Below are 15441 nucleotides of genomic sequence, written 5' to 3'. Positions count from 1 at the left end.
CCAATAAGGAGGGAATATGCTAATTGACTGCCCCAGCCTCAAAGATGGCGGCACCCACAGCCACAAGATGGCGGTGCCCAGTCCCCTCAGCCCCTCAGCCCCCCAACTCCCAGGGCTGGCCTGAGGCACAGGCAAGCCTCAAATAGCAGCTGCCCTGCCACCTAGGGCTGCCCAAAGCTCAGGTAACCAGGGCTGGCCAAGCTTGCGCTGCTGGCAGTGGCAGCAGCAGAGGTGTGATGAGGGCACTGCCTCCCCCTGATCACTGGGTCGCCTCCTGCCCCTGAGTGCCCCCAGACTGTGAGAGGGGGCAAACCTGGCTGAGGGACCCCCCTCCAGTGCCTGAGTTTTCAAGCATCAGGCCTCTAGTTATTAGGTAAAATACTCTGCCCTGGACTTTAGGACTATTTCCTAAGGATCAGAAGAAGCCGTACTTGCTTTCCACTTTCACTGGGGTCATATCCTTCTGCAGAGATCTTTGATTTAAGCAAAACAAAAAACACACACAAAAAAATGACAACAACAATAAAAACAGCTGTCGGGCCCCGGTTCCAACAATAACCAGGGTGAGAACTTCAGGGGAATGCTCGGGCCCTTCTTCCCTAGCATTTCTGGGTATCGGGACGGCAAATCTGCCAGCAGATGTGGTGCGAGGCGGCTCGATTCCTGTAGATTGGAGTGAGAAGCCATTTCCTCCCTCGTGGCAGCTGGGCAGGCCGAGCACTTTCTCACCGTGGTTCTCCGGGGCCTGAGCCAGGCGGGAGGCTGGGCTGGGCTGGGAAGAGAGAGCTGGCTGCCATCCGCCTGCCCACCTCGGAGGCCTGGCTGCGGGCAGAGGAAACAAGTTGGCCGCAGGACCCCGAGCAGGGGGGCCCTGGGGCGCCCGGCCCAAAGGTACTTCCATGTTTCGGGTGCCAGATCCCGTATCTTGTAAACACAATGTGTTTCCTTTCTCATGCCAGGCTCGGGGCTGCTATTGTTCAGCGTTCTCTGCGCGGCCCGAGTGTCAGCAGAGCGCGGGGCGGAGTGGCCTGCGCCGGGTCCTCCTTGCTCAAGGCCACGCAGAGGTGGATGGGGGTCAAGGGCCCAGCTTCTGAGGTGGGACTATTACACCCCAACCTGGGCAGGGCCCCGCGAGCTCACGCAGGGGTGGGGGCATGTGACCCTGGCAGGGCTGTGACTTCCCCCACATGGTGGGGCCCTGGTGAGCTTGTCTCAGAATGCAGGTGCCCTGGAGCAATCCCCCACTTCCTCTCTACCCTCCCCCCCCCCCCCCCCCGCTGCCTGGCACCCACAGAGCTGCACCCCAGGAAGACGGCCCTTTTCAGGGAACCGTGGTCTCTAGACAGCACGGGAGCAAACGGAACCACCAGGACAGGGCAAAGGCAGGAGGAACATGTGAAACCCAGGAGCCAAATCGGACACCCGCCTCAGGACCTTCACCCCCTCCCCCGCGTCCCAGGCATTTGGCAAACCTCCTCACTTTGAGGACCCTCCCATGTTGCCAGTTAGTACAACTTCCCAGGTATTCCCCCTGCGGGGAGGGCAGCCCCTTCTCACTGTCTTGCATGCCTTCCAGAGCCAGCGGACCGCCTGACCACAGACGGCCCCAGAAACACCCACTTGCAGGTACCTCCGCGTCTACAGCTGGGGCAGGGGGGAGGGGGAAGGGCGGATGTGTGTGGAGGTAGTGTCTTCTGAGAGTGACAACGGCACCTGGTTCTCATCTCTGAGGCAGATGCTGAACCAGCGGTAATGGCTGCTGGGGCATTATCGGAGGCGGACTCCAATGGCCTAAGGCCATTTCTGGACTCGGGAGAGGAGAGGGCTGTGATGGGTCAGCAGCGTCTGTCTTGGTCCCAGAGTTGGGAAGTGGGGGTGGACTTGCTATGGACCCCCCACGCCACTCCCAAAGCTGGCACCAGCCCTCAGGCAGGCAGGAGGTGTCCATCACTTTGCACACGTTTTTTTGTTTTTGTTTTTGTTTTTGTTTTTGTTTTTTTTAATATGTTTTTACTGATTTTAGAGAGAAAGGAAGAGAGAGAAGCATCCATCAGCTACTTCCTACTGGGGATTGAGCCTGCAACCCGGGCATGTGCCCTGACCCAGCACCACGCTGGTGACGTGTCGGTGCGCCACACTGGCCAGGGCTCACTTTGGGATCTCAAATATGGGACATAGCGCAGCATATAGGATAGGCCCCTGGACACTAAAAGATGTCTCGTTTCCTTGTTGCCTAGGACTCTGTTATTCAGATCCAGCCCCTTCAAACATCCCTGTGGTCTTACAGATTATCTAACTCAGGTGTGGAGCCTCTGGAACGTGTACAAATTGGACCTGACAACCAATAACCTCTCATCTGTGGGCAGAAAAGGCCTGGGGGAGCGGAGGGGGAATTTAGCACTACAAGGAGGGGACATGGGTGGGTTCCCATCTGAAGAGGACCAGCACCTCAACTGGGCTACTCTCAATGGTCCTCAGAGAGAGTCCCGCATCTTCTCCCAGGCACTAGCCGAGCTGGGGAGATGCACTGGTTACCATGGATACAATGAACCGGGGTGTTTGGTTACTTTCTACCTGTCAAGGTTCTCACCCACACGTTTTCTTCGATCTCTGGAAAGCCACCCCTCCAACAGCCTGGAAGGCTCCCTCAGGGACAGAGACCCCTTTCCTCCTGGTAAACGCACCGCCACATCCCAGCGGCAGGAGGACCAGCGACCTCTGGGGACGACACCCACCCAGGAGAGGGCAGAGCACCCTTCTCCACTCCTTGGCCGCGCTCTGAGAGGTGCCCCCCCCCCCCCGGGTTCTCTGCGCGCCAGCAACATCCCCACGGAAATGTCCATGCAGAGGAGAGGACTTCCCATCTCGCCGTCTCAGGGCCACAGTCCCTTCCCTGTCAGAGGGCAGAACCGGCCCAAAATACCGCAGCCAGGGCCGAGCGCCTGCCCAGCGCAGGTCTCCGGGCAGCTGGGCATGGGGAGGCAGCGTTATCTCCACAGGCAAAGGGCTGGCGACCGGAATGGGTCTCTGCCTTCTGACCCGGCGGAGGGCACAGGGGATCACAGAAATTACACAAGGTTCCCAAGGCAGGGAAAACTTAATGCTGAGTTGACGATGGAGACACCCTCTTGAAATAAGACTATGGGGATGCCATACAGAATTAATTCACTGTGCTGTGTGTGCCCCACAAAGTCAAACCTCAGGCCAGCCGTCAGCACCGAGACAGAGAGGCGTGTGTCAGGACGGTCCGCGGCAGCTCCCTTGTCTCAGGCGCTATTCCCAAACGCCGTGCCTCGGAGCCGATTACAGCAGGGCTCGGCTGTTAGGGAGACGGGCCTGCAGAGCAAGCCCTGCTCATTCCACACACACACACGCCCCACTCTGTGTGTGCAACGGTTGTCCCTGAAGGAGCCAGGGTGTGCCCCGCACGCCCGTCCACACTTCGTTCGGTTTGGGTAAAAACTGCCCGTGGGTGGCAGGGACATCTGTTTTGGAAAAGCTTCCCCTCCTAGTGGCGGCCTGAGGCCCCAAAACAAAGCCCGTGTGAAGCCCCCGGTACGGGGCCTGGCATTCAGGAAGGGTTTGCAGGCCGTTTTCAGGATGGAACCCGACAAACCACCGTGAATGGGCATTCTGCGCTCTGCGGGTCCCCAGCCGGCCCGGGCAACGCTCACCACCAGGCCACAGGCAAACACTCTGGGCCGCTCTGCAAGTATCAGGCTCAGATCCTGAGCGGTCCCCACCCCCACCCCCCAATGTAAGGCGCTGCACAAACCCCTGGCGCGGTTACCTCGTCTAAAAGGAAGAGAGAAACCCTGCCCCACACGCTAGCCACACTCGTGCGCGGACAGATAAGGCTGTTTTCTAACCCGGCTCCCCGGTGAGCCATTCATTCTGGTGAGGCCGGCGTGCACAGCAGAAACTATAGAAGCCATCAAGATAACACGAATACCAGCCCCGTGGACTTTTGAAGTGTAAACATGAAAGTCTATTAAGAATACAACGTTGGTTTAATCCCAAGACAAAAAAATCGACTTAATGAAAAGCACAACTCATCTCAAGAAGGAAATATCGATACCAGCTGTGAGCAGAAAATGAGGGGGATTCCTTCCAGGGAACGTTTGAATTTCAACCCACTGCCTTTCCAATATTTTCTCTGGACCTAAAGCCTCAAATACTTTTCCGAGGATCTCATTTTTCTACGGGAGGAGGCGGTCGGAGAGAAGGCTGGGCGGGGCCCCAGGAGAGCCTGGAAAGGCAGAGACCAGTCCCACGAGGGGACCCTGTGACAGGAAGCTGTCCCCTTCTCCGGAGACACAGGGAGCAGCCGCTCTGCCCACCAGGCACTGAGGACCCAGCAAGACCCTCACGCCAGTGCCAGCGGCCAGCGGAGATCGATGGCAGGCCTGTGCTGCTGACACCGGGCGCTGCACCGACCAGCACCGTGCTGGGACCAGGATGTGCCATGACACTTCTTAACCACTGCCCCGATTTTATTTTATTTTTTTCAATATGTCCCAGAGAAGCAAAGGGAATCCAAGCATTAGGGAGACAGGAGAAGGCCTTATTAAAGAGGATTTCTGGTTATGAGCTCTGTTCCAGCATCTCTGAGATCAAGAGAGACGGGGCCATCGGCAACCCCTGTGGATGCTGAACACCCACAAGGAAGCATTTAAACCCTCTTCACTGACATCCCTCACTCCAGCCCCCATTAGGCCTGACGGCTAAAGTAAAGGACAGCTTCTTGTATATAACTTCATATTAAGCATGAGTAATCACCATAAATATATAATAATAATATTACATACTCTAACACCGGATCCATGTGCAGTTCTAGCAAGAAAAGTCGTGCCGACTTTTCTCCTGTACGTGGATGTGTGCCTGCCATCCCCCCACCAGCCAGCCACCCATTCTCTGGGGAGGCAACACTGAGGATGCTTTCAAAGCATAAATATCAGCCTGGAGTTTCACCTCCACCATCTCCTAGGTATATGTAGTACTACCAGCTGGTAGCCCTCGGGCAAACTGTTTAATGTCTTGGCTATGCTTTCCTCACCTGTGAAATGAAAGCAATAATAGTGCCTCTTATTAGCATGGTCCAATGGTCGGCAAACTCATCAGTCAGCAGAGCCAAATATCAACAGTACAACAATTGACATTTCTTTGGAGAGCCACATTTTCTAAACTGAAACTTCTTCTAGCGCCACTTCTTCAAAATAGACTCACCCATGCCAAAACTGGTTTGGCTCAGTGGATAGAGCATTAGCCTGCGGACTGAAAGGACCCAGGTTCGATTCTGGTCAAGGGCATGTGCCTTGGTTGTGGGCACATCCCCAGTAGGGGCTGTGCAAGAGGCAGCTGATCGATGATTCTCTCTCATTGATGTTTCTAACTATCCCTTCTCTCTTCCTCTCTGTAAAAAATCAATAATTTTTTTTTTTTTAAATAGAATCATCCAGGGCAGTGGTATTTTGTGGAAGAGCTACACTCCAGGGGCCAAAGAGCCGCATGTGGCTCTCGAGCCGCGGCTTGCCGACCACTGGCCTACTCACAATGACAAAACGATTCCATGAATGAGTGCAAAAAACATAAGCTCTCAAGAGTTCATCCTCACAATGACGATAATTATAGTCCGTACCCATTCACTGATGTGCAGCTGTGTGCCAGCCTCCGGACCAGGCAGCAGATAGCGCTAGCCTTCCGATGTTGCCAGCATCCTTTGCGGGGCATTGGATTCTCCCTGCAACACCGCCGGGACAGGCCTCCCTCTCCAGCCGAGGATGCTGGTAGGCCCAGACCCTGGAGCCACTTACGGCATGAAAACCTCCCTCCCAGAGCCATGTTTAAACAATTACGAGCATTAGGTTGCAGGTACCCATGACGGGAGGAGGCCGGCCCAGCACGGTGCTCCTCTGGCAGAGATGTCTTTTGTGTGGGTTTTGGGTTTCAGCTGGGCCACGCAAAGCCGGAGAGAGGGAGTCGAAAAACGGGTTTTCACAAGCTCGCCCTGTCACAGGCCAGGCAGGGGTTCCCGCTGACATCCCCACAGCGAGATTAAACAGCGTGCTTCGTCAGGCCCTAAACGCTAACACAGCTCCGACGTCAGGGGGACGCTGATTAAAACTGATGCCAATAATTTATGAAACACAATATGGTCTTCAGATGCTCTTTTTGAAAGAAGGAAAAAAAAAAAAACAGGGAGGGAGAAAAAAAGGGCCTAGCAACCCAGGTGGTTTAAAACTGTTCCTGCATTTCCCCTTGAATGTACACTGCCCCCCCCCCCACAACACACACACACACCATGCATGGATGCTTCTTGACACCATGAATGTAAATGCACATGTGTAGAAAAGCATGTGAACACTGCTGATACACATGGGCGGAAGAGAGTCTTTAGCTATCCCATGGAGAGCTGTCGAGGCTCTGTAACGTTAGACACAGCCTTGTCTTTCATATTGTTTGGAGGGCGTGTGTTTTTCCGGAAGAAACCCAAAATGGCATTTAAAATAAAATGGAGTTTTACAAAAGTTCCCATGGATTCCATAGAGAACTCAACCTTGGAACAATGCGGAAAAGGAAGCTTGGCCAACGGAAACCTACAGGACACATGCATTTCTTAGTGATCGGGAAGGACTGTGGCCCTATCCAGCAGAACCATGTAGAGAAATAACACCAAAAGTTTTTGTTTTTTTCAGAGGTTTGGGGGTGTGGGGGGGGAATCACCTGGGGAAGGGTGCCATTGGAGTCTCTTCTTCATCATGTCTCATGTTATCGAGGCAAAGACAGAACAGCACGGTAACAATGTGTTTATCGAGACTGGTTTTGGGAATGAAAAACAGATTAATATGTCTTCGATTTGCCTTAGTTGTAAATAATCCGAGAGCTTGAATGTAGGTCAGCAGTGTGAAATTCACAAGATGGGATTATGTTGGAGAGAGAGCGAGAGGAAAAAAAAAAATTCTGAGCCGCTGATCGTACAAAAGTTAGTGTTTGAAGGGTTTATTAAGGCTTTTCCCTAGCACAGTGCCCTGTAGTGTCTCAGATCACCTGTCAAATACTAATTCATTCACATCTCTCCGCGGCGGGGCCTTTTCATAAAAAGCTCGACCTTTAATTGTAAATCACTTTTAAATTGTCTCTGCTGGCTTTCTCTTTCACAGGAGGATGGAAAAACCACTAAGACTTCAATTAAGACTTTATGGGAACTTCACCCGACTCCCCCAGTCTGTATCTACAAGATATCAGAATATCTACTCAAAAAGGAAACGGTAAGAAACTTTGACATAGCCGAATAGGCTTTGCTTTAATAGATTTAAAGATACTTTAACTAAGTGAGAATTAAAATAACTTCGGTAAAAAAAAAACAAAAAAAAAACCTGAAAATATTGTTAGCTGATTATTTGTCATGTAGATCATGTGCTTATTAGGCCTAATTAAACTTTTTGAGCAAAAAGGCTTTACTAATTACATTAGTGAATATGTTGATTGCTCAATTTGGCTTAAAAAAAAAACTGTCAATCCAATTTGTGCCTAGTTAGTGCTGTCGTCAAAAGACAAAATCCTAAGCTACAGAGGTTATTTCAAGTGCAGGACTATTGTTGCAGCAAATGCGGGTTCTGTCCCCACATCCAAAGTGACTGGGAGAGGGAGAGGTGGCTGATGAATCTGAACAAATCTGCACTAAGTAGACAAATCTTCAAACCAGTAAAATGTCACCACAACAGCCAGCTTATTTGCCTCCACGCATTCACTAGCATTTGTCCAATTAGACCCTGCCGGTGACAATTCAAAGGTATCTTTCATATGCACATACAAACTAACACTGATAGCAAAACCCTGGGAGGCCCTTGGAATGTCAATACAGGGCTTTTACGCACAAAAGGAAGAAAAGAAAAGAGGAAAGGGGAAGAGGAGGGGGGGAAGAGATGGGAAAAACCAATATTTCTGAAGAACTCGAGCAGATCAAAGGCATTTTATTCTCAAAGACCACGAACGCCCGGGTATAACTATCTCACTATTGCAGAATGCTGAAAAGACTCTCTTCAAACCGGCCACCGGTTCCATCTCTTCAAGGAGAGGGGAGAACAATTAGGTCTGCAAAATCCCCGCACAGCGAGTGCAAAAATGGAGGGTTCGCCGTGCAACAGGAGGCCCAGCCCCTGCAGACCAGGAGGCCTTCCCGGGCCTCAGTGCCCACCCAGCGCTCCCAGACATGTTTTCCTCTGGATTGCTCCAAAGTCTGCATCCGCAGTCATGAGGCACAAACTATTCGACAACAACATGACACAATTAATCAGAACCAGACCTCCAAACGTGTGTGCGTGGGGACCAGCGAGCTTTGCAATGTGCTTCAGAGGGTGAAGCAACCGAGGAGACTCACACTGGCTGTTCAGGAAGGGGGAGGGGGGGGAGAGAAGCAAAGGAAAAATCTATACATTCACAAAGGATGCACACCAAATGGCCCTTTACAACCTAAATCATTTTCCTTAAAATAGAATGAAATTTACATCTCATACTGGAAGAGTCATGTCTCGCTACCTGCCCCCTCCTCCCACCACCCCCAGAAATCGGCCCTGAGTTTCTATAGCAACAAAGTTGCAAAATTCAGAAATAGAATATAAACTCTTCCCCGCCCCCCCCCCCCCCCCCCCCTTATTCTCATTTCTAACAAAATCTATTCGCCAACGCGCTGGTTTTGTCAGTTTTCTCTTTCAGGAACTGAAACCCCATTAAAAAGTGAGAATCTGGATCCTTCGTTAATTCAAAACTATTTAATTTCACCCGATTCTGACACGAACACATCTGTTGTGCTCCTTTTTTTTTTTTTTTTTTTGGAACCAGAATTGAATTAGTTTAAAATAATTAATGAACTCTCCTTTGTAATCTGTAGATAAGTAATTAACTTCCATCACATCATCATTTTGCTAACACAAGCACGCTGTCCAAAAGGGGAGGGAAAAAATTCAAACCATAAAACATAAATGGAGGGCGCAGGAATGGATATTCGCCAGGTACTGAACTGGCCCCACACTGCAAATAAACCCCTCTGCCATCTCCCCAGGGGATTTATGGTTGTGGGGCTGGAACCACCGGGGAACCAGGCCGGCGGGCGGATCCCCCACTGCGCCCAGTTTCAGCCCCAAGACAGGACGGTCCCGCCGAGCTGAGGGGAAGGCAACCTTGCATGTGGATCCCAGGTTAGAGGAATATTTTCTGCAAAACGCTCTCTCTCCCCGCAACATTTCCCGTGCTTCTTGGCTTTGCAGAGCGCACCGGTCGGTCGCAAACCGGAGAGAGTCCAGGGCCAGCGCCACGGGGAGCGCGCGGTCCTGAGCTCTGCCCTTCGGCTTCACCGCATCCCAGAACGCACCTCCCTCCATCCCCGCGGCACCACCGCTGGGGAGGATCCTCCGTGCAGCCGCGGCGCCCCGGGGTGCGAGGCCCCCCCAACAGCCGCCCCGCGCCCCCGTCCGTCCACCCCCCCTGCCGCCCGCATCCCGCATCCCGCACCCCCCCCCAGCCACGCGGCGCCGCACTCACCCACGCACTCGTTGGCCTCGCGGGCCGTGGCGCGCTGCCAGGGCCGGTCATAGTGGAAGGGCTTGCAGCGGTCGCACTCGGGCCCCGCCGTGTGGTGCCGGCAGTCGCACACCAGGCCGCCGTCGTCGCGGTCGCGCACGCAGCGGGCCGCGTGGCCGTTGCACTTGCAGCGGCCGCCCACCTGCAGGTCGGACACGGCGTAGAAGTACGAGTCGCGCGCCAGCTCCGGGTCGTCCTCGTTCTCGTCGCCGAACGTGTGCAGGCGGCTGAAGGCCACGCGGATGTCGGTGGCCGTGACCCAGTCCTGCAGCACCGGCGAGTTGTCGAAGTCGTGCGCCGAGGGCCGCCCGTCCAGCGTGCTGAAGGCGATGAGGCCGCCCTGCAGCGGCCGCATGTCGGTGTGCGAGTCAGTGCACACGGCCTCCTGCTCGTTCTGCTTGGCGATGGGCGCGCGCGGCGGCCGGTTGTACATCCGGCGGCACTGCGTGGAGTAGAACTGGAAGGGCACCCACGTGCGCCCGTAGTCCATGGACTTGAAGATGGCCATGGACTCGGGCCGCGGCGAACAGAACTGCAGGCTCACGTAGGTCACCTCGAACTTCTTGCCCAGCGACAGCGTGAGCGTGACGTTGTGCGGGAACTGCGGGTAGGTCTCGGACTGCCAGCACGTGAGGTTGTGCGGGTTGTGGAGGTCGGTGAGGAAGGCGGGCGGGTGCGCCCTGCGCGGGTCGGACGCGTTGCAGAGGTGGCAGGCGCGCAGCCGCTCCTCGCCGCGCTCGCTCAGCACGCAGTAGCGCGCGGGCGGCCGGCCGCAGGTGCTGGACACGCGCACCTCCTTGCCGAAGGCGGCGTTCACGAAGTCCGGGATGCAGCGGCGCGGGTGGCCGTGCTCGTCCGAGCAGGGGTCGGGCGGCGCCGCCTGGCCCGCGAACGCGCTGAGCCCCGGCCCGGGCCCGCCGCGCGCCGCGCCCGCCAGGCACGCCACGGCCGCCAGCGCCGCCAGCGCCCCCCACGCGGCGCGCATCATGCCGCGGCCAGCCTGCCCGGCCCCGCCGCCGGAGAGGGTCCGCCCGCCGCCGGAGAGGGTCCGCCCGCCGCGCCGCGCCGAGGAGCCGGTCCGCCCGCCGCCGAAGGCGCCTGCGGAGAGAGGGGAGCTGCGCTCAGCCTGCCCGCCCGCGCCCTCTACCCACCCAGCGCCGGGTGGAGAGCCGGGTGCGGGCTAACGCCCCCCGGCTTCCCCGGCACCCACCCCGCCGCGGCAGACCGCCCGCCTCGCAAAGGAAGGCGAGTCCGGGGGTTGAGGGACCCCCCGCCCCAAGCCAGCATCGCCCGCGCTTCTCCCCGGCCCAGCGGCGCAGCGGGGCCGCGGGCGAAAGCCGGGCTTCCCGGCCGCCGCCTCCACGCCGCCCGAGGGGCATGCCCGCGCCCGCCTGCCCGCTCGCAGCCAGCCAGCCCGCCGAGCACCCCAAAAGTTTCGGGCGCAGGAGAGCGCGGGGAGGAGGGCCCCAGCCCCGCAGGACCCGCGCGCTCCTTCCTTCCTCCCGCAGCCCGGGGGGTCCCCCTCCGCTGCCCCGATCGCGTCCCCGCCGCCGGAGACTCCGCGTTCGGGACGTTACCTCTGGGACGGGCAAAAGAGAAAGGAAAGTTTGCCGGGCACCGGCCGGGAGCCCGCACGCCGGGCCGCGAGAGGCTCCTCTCCCTCGCCGCTGGCGGACGCGTCCTGCCTCAGCGCGGGCTGCCCAGCTCCATGCCCGGCGCGGCCGCCGCCGCCGCCGCCGCCGCCGCTCCCGTTCGGGTGAAGCCGCGGCCGCCGCTGCCGCCGCCGTCCGAGTGCCGCCCAGCCCGCGCCCGGCGCGCACTCCGCTGCCGGCGAGCACTCACCGCCGCACGCGCGCCTCCGGGGGCTCCGCAGCGGCCGCCGCTGCGCCGGGAGCGGGGAGCGGGGAGCCGAGGGGGCGGAGGGGAGCGGGGGGGAACGGGGGGGGGCGGAGGGGGCGAAGGGGGGCGGGGGGGAATGGAGGGGCGGGGGGCGGGGCCGCCGGGCGGGGCGCCGGCCAATAACGAAGCCGGGCGGCCGCCCGCTCGGGAGCAAAGTTTTCGCCCCGGGAAAGAGGAAAGTTCAAGGGAACCCGCCGGGGGCGCGGAGGGAGCGAGAGCGCCCGCGGGTGGGAAGCCGGAGAGTCGGAGGAAGGAAAGCGGAGACAAAGAGAAAGCTAGAGGAGCGCCCGGGGAAACCCCGGGGAGGAGCGGAGCGGAGCGGAGGGGAGGGGGCCCGGGCCGGCGCGCGCCCCGCGGAGGGAGGGAGGAGGGGCCGGCGGGGGACGCGGGCTGTCAGCCCCGCTCCGGCCCGCGCTGGCCGCCCCGGGAGCCTCGCAGGTTTCCGCCGGCCCCTCTCCTCCTCCTCCTCGGCGGGCGGGGATGGGGGAGGGGACGGTCCTCTCCCTCCAGGTCCCATCCACACACATCTGTGTTTGCTTTCTTGGCTGCGCTGCTGCCCGCGGAGGTGGAGCCTTCCTCTCACCCAGCCTGATGGCCATGGTGGCACCGCGTACATCTCCGTGCCCCTGCGGGCAAACAGCCTGGGGTCATGAGGAAGAGGAGGGTGTGACCTCTGCCTGCTCACCCCTCCTGCCCGAAGCCCCCCACCCCCACCCCCACCCCCGGTCTGGCGAGAGGGGCTGCCCCTGTGCACCAGTTCCCCCCCCCCACACACACACACACACACACACACGCACACACGCACTTCCTCCCAAGGACACACAGTTGTCACGGTGAGGTTGGGCCTATCAGGCACCGGGCTTCTTTCATGCCCGGGGAGCCTAGGTGGGCAGTAGACTGAAGGGGAAAAAAGCAGGACAGCACCGGGCACTGGCCAGCGGCCCTCTAGCCGGGTCTGCGGGGCCCCAGGCTGGGGGGAGCCCAGCCCGCCCAGGTCCCCTGAGGCAGGCTTATAGGACTTCTTCCTGGCGGGGGTTCTGAAGGGTGCCATCCCCTGTACCAGCTCATGGGAGCCCGCAGCAGCTTTGCAAAGCAGGCATGAATTCCTTTTTGCAAATTAAGACACTGAGGTCTCCAGAGGTGAGGAAACTTGCCCAGCTCTCCCAACTGGTAAACATCAAATCCTTCCTCTCCTCACATTTGTCAAGTGGATATTCCCACCCAGTTGTAGTCTCATGGGGCCTTCTCGGGGCTGCCCATGGGGCCTTCTCAGGGCTGTCCATTCTCCTTACCTCATTCTCTACCTTAATGACAGGACTGAGGACAGTGGCAGCATCTGACAGTCTCCTTTGACCCTTGCAGCAGCCACCAAGAGCTCTGGGGACAGAATGCTCTGGGCTGGGAGACTGGGACTCCATTTCTGTTGCTTTTATGTCACAAGTAACAGAACTGGATGGAAAGCCCAGGGTCCTGCTTCTGGCCCAGCAGCGGACTTGCTGTGGGAGCTCCATTAAGTGCCTCACTTTGTCGTATTGGCTTTTTCCTAAATTCCGAGACTCTAAGAAGGGGCCTCCGGCTCGCCTGGCCCAGCTTGGTCTCAGAAGAACAGCTTTCCCCGAGAGACAGCTCTCAAGCCAGCTCTTCCCGGGCTGGGATGTCACCCAGCCCAAAGAGCAACATCAGGTCCTTTGCAGGACAGCCCGGGCCCACCCTCTTTCTGGGGTGACCCATGAACTTTGCCTTCTTGTGCCACTGCCACTGGGCACTGGTTACTTATGCCTGATCTATGGCTGAGAGGATTTCAGGTGACTTACAGGGGAACTTAAACATGGAGACAGAGCATCAATTAGACAGGGATGGGAGAATGAGATGTCTAACCACATGGACTGACACATCCCAATGGCACGTTAGGCAGCACAGCGGTTAGGAGCGAGGGTGCCGCTGGCAAGTTTTGCAACTTTCTGCGCCTTATTTTTCTCATTTTCAAAAGGGGGTACGACATTGTCTACCTCACAGAGTTGTGAGCATCAAAGGAGTTAACATGAATATTATAGCTTATAAAATGTATACATGCTGTATTTATATAATCTATATGAATAGACTCTCACATATAGGTACATGTACATATACGTAAAACCAGGCACATAATAAGTGGATGTAAAATGTTAGTTCTTACTATTAAATTGCTAAATCTTTATGGGAACTTAAAGCTAATAAGTAAATTTAATTTAAAAATTATAAAATGGGGGGGGGGGGAAAGCAAATTACAAAACACTATAGCCCAAAGCACGCTGCACAGTATACTATCAGTTGTTTGTTTGTTTTTAATATGCATACAAAGACAGCATTGTTAATTGTGGTTACCACTGGATAGTGAGATTAGAGGTGATTTTTATTTACGCTTGCTTGTATATTCTCGATTTTGTGGAGTAAAATAAGAGGGAAAGCTAAGAGGAAAAAAAAAAGAAAAGCCAAGAGGAAGGACCAAGTAGAGATGGGGACAGAGCTAAAGTGCACCCTGGAATGCCTGTTCACCTCCACACCCCACCCTCCACCCCCAAACAGCCAAAGTGAAAAGGAGACCATGTCAGTTACACAGTTCCCCGTGTCCCAGGGATAAAAACAGACCTATTACTCACGAGAACTACAACTAACTATTCTTGGTACTAAAATCAGACAGGAATTTATCCTGGCGTGGAGGAGGGCCCCTACACAGAACACCGTGTGAGGTGACAGCAAACACCCTCATCAACATCCTGCTCAGTCACAGCAGTGAGCTCTGAGGGGCAGTTTTTTGTTGGTGGCCCACCACGTGAGCTGTTGACAGCGCTCCAAAACACAGGAAAAGACACCCTGACAAGGAAGGACTGAGAGGGGCAAATCAGAGGGCCCCACTCCCCACCCAGCCCACTGGCTCACTCAGGGCCCTCCCAGCCTTCCTTCCGCCGCTCTCTCTGTCCGCAGAGCTGCGGGCAACCCTTTAGCAGGGTCAGCCCGTACTCCTGGACTGCAGCTGCAGGGGGCCTCTGAGCCTAGGCAGCGGCCTTCTGGGGGGCCTTGGGGGGAAGCTTTCCACTTTGCTGGTGGTCACATAGGCCTACCCTATCTTTAGTGGTTCCAGGTGAGCCGGACTCTCTCACCTTGTGCCTTGAAGGCCTGGAACATTCTGGGACACAGCAGAGCCTGTCTACGCCACATTCAAACCCACCTACCTCCCTGTAGCTTGTTCAGTTGGTCCAATTCCAACTCCACCATTCTGCCTCTTCAAATGTTTGACATCAACCCTCCATCATCTCTCAGTTTGATGTCTTCTAGGCCAGTGGTCGGCAAACTCATTAGTCAACAGAGCCAAATGTCAACAGTACAACGATTGACATTTTTTAAACTTAAACTTCCTCTAATGCCACCTCTTCAAAATAGACTCGCCCAGGCCGTGGTATTTTGTGGAAGAGCCACACTCCAGGGGCCAAAGAGCCGCCTGTGGCTCGCGAGCCGCGGTTTGCTGACCACGGTTCTAGGCTAAATGTTTCCCAGTTCTTTCAAAGATTTCGGCCAGGACATTGTTTTCTGACTACTACTCTGCAGACTCGCCCATTGCCCTCTCATTTGTCAATGTCTGTTCCGAAAGCATACTACCTTTTGAGGGGACAAATGAAAAAAACAGATGTCCAAGTGTCCTGAGAGCTCCTCAAAGTGGGGGTTATAAATACACGGCCCGAAAGGCTGTCAGGCCAGGCGCTAAGCAGCAGGATCCCTGGTCCAGGCTGGAGTTCAAAACACAACAATGGCTGCTGGGTGAGAAAGCAAATTCCCAGGTGTTTCTGCAAGGAATGTGTCTGGAGCAGGAGCCGCCTGTTCTTGGAACCCAGCCTCACCTGAAGCCCGGGGTCCCCCAGAAGAGGGGAATGTGGCAGTTTCGAGAAAACTTACAAGAAGCCAACATAGAAGGAGGAAAAACAGGAG

General features: G+C 56.2%; 1 protein-coding gene across 2 annotated transcripts in view; it reads right to left on the bottom strand.

The window, feature by feature from the left end:
* Positions 1-15441, bottom strand: part of NTN1 (netrin 1) — a 196451-nt gene that overhangs the window by 170136 nt on the left and 10874 nt on the right. Inside the window, exons 1-2 of one of the 2 annotated variants that reach the window (XM_084863942.1) lie at positions 11157-11265; positions 9541-10677 (exon numbers count right to left, since the gene is read on the bottom strand). In XM_084863942.1, the coding sequence (XP_084720068.1) occupies positions 9541-10567 (1027 nt within the window). In that variant the 5' untranslated portion in view covers positions 10568-10677; positions 11157-11265. Of the gene's footprint in view, positions 1-9540; positions 10678-11156; positions 11266-15441 lie in introns of those variants that run through there. The other variant, XM_084863941.1, reaches the window with a different exon arrangement.

This window comes from Pipistrellus hanaki (assembly GCF_964339955.1).
Source record: "Pipistrellus hanaki genome assembly, chromosome: 16".
In the NCBI taxonomy this organism is placed as follows: Eukaryota; Metazoa; Chordata; class Mammalia; order Chiroptera; family Vespertilionidae; genus Pipistrellus; species Pipistrellus hanaki.
The sequence above is the reverse complement of the archived record's forward strand: the minus strand, read 5'-3'. Positions and strand labels throughout refer to the sequence as shown.